Source organism: Ixodes scapularis, unplaced genomic scaffold, assembly GCF_016920785.2.
Source record: "Ixodes scapularis isolate PalLabHiFi unplaced genomic scaffold, ASM1692078v2 PGA_scaffold8__174_contigs__length_109621045, whole genome shotgun sequence".
Taxonomy (NCBI): domain Eukaryota; kingdom Metazoa; phylum Arthropoda; class Arachnida; order Ixodida; family Ixodidae; genus Ixodes; species Ixodes scapularis.
The window spans coordinates 102,568,076-102,575,601 of record NW_024609883.1 but is presented as its reverse complement, the minus strand read 5'-3'; the positions used below and the strand labels follow the sequence as shown (position 1 = coordinate 102,575,601).

The following is a 7,526-nucleotide window of genomic DNA, read 5'->3' as shown; positions in this document are numbered from 1 at the left end:
GTGTGTGTGCGTGTGTGTGTGTGTGTGTGTGTGTGTGTGCGTGCGTGTGTGTGTGTGTGCGTGCGTGTTTGCGTGTGTGTGCGTGTATATATGTGTGTGTGTTTACATTATGTCAAAATGCGGGTTAATTCCGGATACAATTGGGTGGGCTATCTGCAAAAGCGAGTTCTGATAACTGCGACCAGCGAAAACTTCAATCTGACCAATCTCTTTCAGGCAGCATATGTGTGGCGTACTTACGTCAGGAATCAGCTTTTAGCTCCTGCGCGATATAATGTACCGGCAATATCAAACGGCAAAGAACAAATAGTTTGAATGCGGAAGGGGAGACAGCGTTTGGGAAGGATCGACATGGAGAATGCGCAAAGTCAAACCAAGGGTTCTTGCGCATGTCCAGAGCCATGGATTTTATCACGCAGGTTTCAAACAATTGTTTTCGAAAATTTGTTTATTGACTCAAATCACAGCCATCACCCTGCTGCAAAAACTGGCAAAACAAACAAAAAAAGGAGGATGTTTTATGTCATAAAACATCTTGTCTTCATTGTTCAAATGCTCACAAACTCTGCTCTACCTGCAAGCGTAAAGAAGATTAATAAAAACAGATAAGCGAGCGAAGAGGTCTGGCAACCCGTTTGCAACAAGGAAGATGGTTCACTCCGCGTCGACAAACAGCACGTCCTCCACCTCCAAAAGCAACTTGCGTCTCTTCGGCCTTTCTTTAGGTAACACGTGAGCAGGACTTCCAGGTGGCTTTCTGGGGCATACGAAACCTCGAGGTGTTGCCGCCTGAAGACGAACGTCTCGACTAGCCTGGTTGATTCGTGCATCTGGCACCGGACTCGCTGTTATTAAAGCCTCGTGACTCGCTCTGGGTTTTGCGGCATCTTTGCCGGCTCCAGCCGGTTGCGCCGAACGGCTCTGGCCACCGGGACTACCGATCACACCTTCGGCGTTATCCCCAACCCCTGAAGGTGCTTCGAACGTAGGAAGGATCGCTTCCGCTTCGCCTTCGTCCTCGCTGATCTCGTGAACCTCGTGGTTGTCATTGGCGGCCCCGCGATGCACGTCGTTTCTCTGTTTAGTCGATGATGGCTGAAAACCCACGACGGGCGTTGAGTTTCCGTTTGCTACGCCTCGTTCGTCGGGACTGGAGCCGACGATGTCGTCGTCGTTGCTGGTCATCCTGGCCTTGAGGTCCGTCAGTTCTCGGTGAAGTGCGGCGTACTTCTGGCGGCAGACGTCGTGTCCGGAGGACTGGAGCTTGCGCAGCTTGCCTTCCATCTGCATCAGCTGCTCGTCCCGTTCGAGCTGAAGGGCGATGAGCTCGCATCTGTGCTGCTGTTCCATGGCCTGAAATATACCGTAAAGCGTTTCCGTTAAAATGAAAAGCTTGTACCCTATACTTCGTTACACTTTAAGCCTGACCGCAGTCACGATCCGACGGAGGAAATCAAGCCCAAAAGTGCCTCGTCACGGCGCTGGTTGTCTTCCGCGGTCGTACTTAAAGGGGTACTCCACGATTTGTTGAGCTACCCCAACTAACTATATTTTTCGGAATCAGAGCCCTTTACCCTTTCTGGTAGGCTGTTTAGTATCGCGAAATTCAGAATAGTCATTGTGAAATCGGGAAGTGAAAATTATGCCAAAACAATCATTCAAATATACCCGCGCTTTTCAGTGCCGTGCCGTTAGGGGAATGCCGGCTTGCAGGTCGAACGGGCAGTCTAAAAATGGACCATGCTGAGCATATATTTAGTGGCTGCTGCGCGGGTGCTTGAGTGGGCTTCCAAAGCATTCATCTGGCACCATGAAACTGCTTGTAATCAGTTAGGAACAAATTCTACAGTCCAAAGGGTGAACCACTGCCTACCGCTAACGTCAATTTTTTTTTTTTTTTTTTTTGCTGGTTTAGGTTTGTTTGTTTTGTTTTTTCCTTAAAAAACACGGTGATGACCAAAATAGTAAATTCAATAACTTCGCGAAGAAAAGATTAGGCCCAATATTTGGGTTTCAAAAGCAGTGGTGAGCTACGTGACATCCTGTGAACTGCCACATCGCATATTAGGACACCGCAGCTTGAGGCTCGCCGAGCCAAAGCCCGGGCTGCTGCAACCTGTGAATTATGAGAACGAGTGAAACCCCCTTCGGCTTTCGCATGTACGGGCAATGCATGGGCGTGATTTTGTGTGATCACTGTTCACTAACGAGTGATGCACGCCAAAGACCCGTGGTAAACACTGCGGCCGAATTAGCACTGGTAATGATCCCCCACACACCATAGTGGCCAGGCGAGGTTTCATATCTAGGGCCGTACTGGCCATGCGCTGTAAAAACATCGCAACAATAAATTTCTTAAAAATGTATTTTTTGTAATAAAGAAAAACTAGTTAAAAAAAGAAAACGAGAGAAAGCAAGAAAATCTAAATATTGCCCCGAGCGGCTGCGCGAGATGCTTCGCCACTCTACTCCAGGACGCTGCGGGATGCCAACTTTAGGACTTTCATCAGCACGACAAGCGACGACTTTGATTCAACGACGAAGCGACCTTCCTCGGTGGCTCTAGCAATCTACCTCGGTACCGGTTGTCAACAAACACGCTTTTTGTGACAAGTTGACCAGACTCAAGAGTAAAAACAAGGTTATTAACAGGACCTGTTTGCGAGCAGTCTGCTCGATGCTCTAGCGCGCACGATGCGGTAGACCAGTTGCAAAAATCACCAGGGGCCGCGCGTGAGGCGCGTAACGAATTATGGGAACGTTCTGTACGTGTCTACAAGGTCGCCTCGGTCATCTTCTACGGCCGCTTCTATGCAGCCAGTTCCCAGAATTCCTTCCGGCACCACGCCGGACGCTTTGCGTTTAATAACATGTATCTTAAGTGACTGTCACACAGCTAAAATATCATACACAAACTCTCCATAGACAAATTTCGAAGCGTACATATACTTATGAAGCATACATAAGTGTGACTGTCATTGATTTAGAAAACTTGACACGATCGAACGAAACATCACCTTCATCTTAGCTCGCTGCGCTTCGAGCTCTTTGAGCACCTCGTCCATTCTCTCCTCGTGAGCCCGGCGTTCAGACTCGAGCTTCTGGTTCGCCGCAGCCTCGCAAGCCGAAAGTTCCTCCGCGTTTGCCCTAACCAGCCGCTCCCATTCCCGTTGCTTCTCGTCCATCTTCTCGTCGCACTCCAGGACGTTGGCGCACATCGTGGCCCGAGCGTCGTCCAGGTCCTCTTTGAGGGCGTCGTACTGGACTCGCAGCTTCTTGAGCCTGTCCAGGACCAGGCAGTGGTTCGACAGCTGAGACTTGAGAGCGGCGTTCTCCTGGCGCAGCAGCTTCTCGTTGTCCTCGAAGAGCTTTTCGTGGAGTCGCAGTCGCTCCAGCTCCTCGTGGTGGCGCTGCCGCTCGAAGGTCAGCCGATTGAAGTCGTGTCTCCAGCGCCGAACGGCGTCTTTGACCTGCGAGCGGCTACAAGTTGCAACGGGGCCTGGGAAGGCTCAGCCCAGGCGAAAATCTGCCCACTTCCAGCTGGATTATGGAACTGGAAATAAGGCGGTTCAGTTGGAATCCAACTGGATCCACCTGGAATCCAGCTGGATCCACCTGGAATCCAGCTGGATCCAGTTGGAATCCAGCTGGACCGCCTCATTTCCAGTTCCATAATCCAGCTGGAAGTGGACTGATTTTCGTCTGGGCGAGTTACGGCGCGAGCTATTACGGCCAACCACAGTGCGTGAAATCGAGAGTAACCGCGCTACAGTCCCCGATAGAATAAGAACGGCAGGGCGGGTCTTTCGAACGCCCGTGCCGCTGGAACACTCGAGGTACATCAGATGCCCAAGGGTTGTCAAGAGCAGAAAGCTGGCGCTGGATGTGGCAAAAATGAAGCTCCTCCCTACCGCTCTCACCTTGTCGGTACCTGCACCTGTTGCACCGGTGCAGAAAACTGTAGGGCGGCGTACTTCCGGTCGTATCTCAATGCGCATACCGGAAGTATACATTGCCCTACAGTTTTGTGTAGCGGTGCAGGACGTGCAGGTAAGTCGAACGAAGCTAGTAACTGTACCAGTCCCTTGATTGAACGCGCAGTTATCCAACCGCCGCGCCTCTAGCGGCTAAGCTGAGAACTAAACCCATGGAGACAACGACGACATTAACTTTTTTTTTTTCTGTGTTTTCTGAGCTTCGCCCGAACTCCGCGTCAGACTTCGGCCGGGGCTCGTGTTCAGTCGGTGAGGCACCAATAGACTACTTGCAAAATCCCAGCATGCAACACTGCGCGCGCTGCCTTTTTGTACCTCTTTGGCCATGGAGAGGAGTGGAATGGTTGCGGTTAGTAATAGTAGAAGTAGTATACATCTTAGTGCTGCGTGAAAATAAAGTCACCCCCTCGCTTGGATTGCACCCATTGGTCTTCGTGAGGGCCACCGTCGAAACACGGAATTCCGGCGGCCGTAAGGAGCTGTCTAGGCTAGGCAAGGAGCAGGACTATGAGAGCCCCTAAAACAAACGTGCCCCAGCATGTTATCTGTGATGGTAGACAACACATACATTTTACTATAAGCTTAAGGAAAGCCACATATTCCAAAATGAAACCGCCGTATATTTGATCGTAATCGGATGTTGTGAAGTTGGCAAATCAAAACCTAAACTGAGGGCAAGGGGTTTCCAGGAAGATACTTTGCACGATACTACGTCAATAACTCGTCTTGTAGGAAGGAGACGCCAAACGAAATCATGCGCTCACGAAAGTCTTGCTAGCCTTGAAAACTGAGCACAAAATAATTGACACCCTCTGTTCGAAAGTTAGGCCTATAAAACATATATTTAAATTTTGTTTTTAAACAGCTTAGATAGAAAAATAATGTCACAAAACAAATTTACAATGAAGGAAAAAATTAGTTTGTAGAGCTATATTTACGGCGCGAAACGAATTTGTATTTGGCACCCGTGGGAAAGTGGCCGCTATGGTCACGTGACTGGCTGCTATGGTCACCTGGTGCTTGCGCTATTTCGGGAGCTCCCTACGGTCTCTAAAACTTAATTATCATTCTTTGTTTGAAGTGCAACCAAAAAACAAACATTAACAAGTAACTTTTACAGCTTAAAAGAAGCTCCCGAAAGTGTGCAAGAACCACGTGATAGACCTCCAGAGGGTTCCCTTCCGGCGAACGTTGCTTCCGGCGGCAGCGTTGCGCGTACATAGTCAAAAAGGAAGTTGGACAGTACATTAGGCAGTACATAGTCTAATGTACTGTCCAAATTTTTTTTTAGCTGCAATTTTGCGTATTTGCTGGAAAAAAAACAACAACAACAACAACAAAAAAAAAAAAAAAAAACAGTCACATCGAAACCGAAATTAGTGTGTGGGACTGCGACGTTGGGGTGTACGGGGGTTGCTTGAAGTCACTCCTTGATACACACGCTCAGATGTTTTCACAGCGATATTACACAGCGATAGTTGTTCGTGGGACACTTCGCGGTTTCGCGCCGTTGACCGCGCTCCATATGGACGCGGGCCATTTTCGGCACTCCGCCAAAACATTCCACGGGCCGCCCTGATAACAAGATAACGTGCATGATCATACGTAGTAGCAAGATAACATACATGGCCAGTAAAACAGTCCCCGCAGGTCAATCTGGCAGTGCACTGGGGTGAGTGCCCACGTGACCCAGAATTGGCTCAAAGAACAATTCTGGGGTTGATACGAAGCTAAAACTGCCTTGGAATTTCTGTGTCAGAAAGCAGGGTGAAAGCAAGTGCGTTAGTGCCCCGTTAATGCCCATGACAAATACAATCTTATCCTCTAAACGAATACCCAGAAAGATGGTAATAATAGTCTGTCTTTGTTTCCATAAACCTTCATTTGAGAACCCCCTCTTTGCTCGTCCCTGTTTATTCGGCGCTTTTTTGTTTAGCAGGTGTGACTATTTGTTTCGAAGTGACGCACGAAAACACTCTCCTTTCTTACGCAGACAGCTGAAATGCTCTCTACATAATACACCCTCATTGGTTCCAAAACGCAATGAAATTTTCGTCCGGTGTGTTAGTCGGTTTAATACGAAACGCCCGTGCGGACTCTATGGTGCGCGCCCGCACCTTTGCCGTTCATGCAGTCCATCTGCTCCGAAATGGCACCTTAGCGGCACCGACGTTACACCTCAGCTGTCGTTTTTTCTTTTTCTATTTCTTTTGTATTTCTTTTAATCAACGTACGTGTTTTGTGCATTCCAGTGGGGTATAACAAAATTTCTTTCGGAGATTTTATTTTTGAATGGGAATATCTGCCCTAGATTGCACAGAACTTCGAAAATAGTTCAAGTTTCAATTAAAAAAAAAACACGCAAATGGCTGTTTTCATGGGGGAAAAAATAGTATATATATGTGTGTGCGTGTGTGTGCGTGCGCGCGCGCGCGTGTGTGTGTGTGTGTGTGTGTGTGTGTGTGTGTGCTTTTTTATGTGGTTAGGAGTTTGTTTATTGTATTTCAGTACTTTTCTCTTAATATGCTGGACTAACCAAACAAGCATTGCCTTGTTTTTTTTTTTTGTTTGTTTTTTTAGCATTTAATCTGCAACTGAGAGAGCTGAATCTTTGTTTTTACCAGAGGAGCGCCAGTTCGTTCTTTCCACCCTGACAGAAACAGCAAAAATTACTATTCAACCAAAACTACGTAAAAGAAAATAATCATCTTGACTTTTTATCTTTTTATCTTTTATCCAGTAGTTTCATATTTCTACCAACATTTCTACATGTGCTTGCATAGTGTATTTAAGAAAGTTCCGTACACCACCCAATACGTTAGTGTAGCGCTGTGCTTCAGAACAAAGACTGACGCGGCCGTCAAACGCCCCAACAAAATTGTATGGGAGTTACTACGGTTGTACATGTGTTTACTTTCCCGGACAAAACCGCCCCACAAAGCTCTCCACTCGCCATGGAACAGCCTTCTTTTTGTATGGGTATGCAACTTGTGTAAATTATATTCGCAGCACGTCAATACGTCACGGTCTCAACGAACATATCATTTCCTACCGAAGCAACTTTGAACGGGAACGTTTTTCTCGATGCAATTTTAGGGTCAGGCACACGCAGAGACTCACCTCATCCAGGTCCATAGTCGTGGTCAACGAGAAATCACCGTTACTGATGTTGCACATCGCTTTTTCGTGTCATAAAACGAAGTTTACTGCCCAAAGAGTGGCAGTTTTACAGAACTCCGGCAAATTCTACTTAGCAGACGACATATTCAAACCTCAAATCAAACAAGTGGATAAATGAACATATTACTGCTCTTTAAATTGGGTGGGGCCTTGCGCCACCTAGCGAAGCGGTTGCCACCTCTGACGACAAACTATGGCCTCCAAGACCTCTTCTCCGGCCGTCCCATTCGTGCGGAGAGGGCGTAATCGGAAAAAGAGAAGGACGCGGCGTCTATCCGCGGGGAGGCGCTCCCAACCCAGTCATCGACAGCATGGCGCGAGGCGGAAGAGTTCAAGAAAAAGTATTGTTAC

The 7,526-nt window shown here is 47.9% G+C and overlaps 1 protein-coding gene across 1 annotated transcript; it reads right to left on the bottom strand.

Annotated features, from left to right (window-relative positions):
- Positions 1 to 563: 563 nt before the first annotated feature.
- Positions 564 to 7,172, bottom strand: LOC8025911 (putative uncharacterized protein MYH16). The gene is made up of 3 exons (XM_042287079.1): positions 7,116 to 7,172; positions 3,018 to 3,470; positions 564 to 1,353 (listed from the first exon to the last, which is right to left on the bottom strand). Exons 1-3 carry the CDS (start codon positions 7,170 to 7,172, stop codon positions 655 to 657), a joined length of 1,209 nt encoding a protein of 402 aa, XP_042143013.1. The 3' UTR covers positions 564 to 654.
- Positions 7,173 to 7,526: the final 354 nt, after the last annotated feature.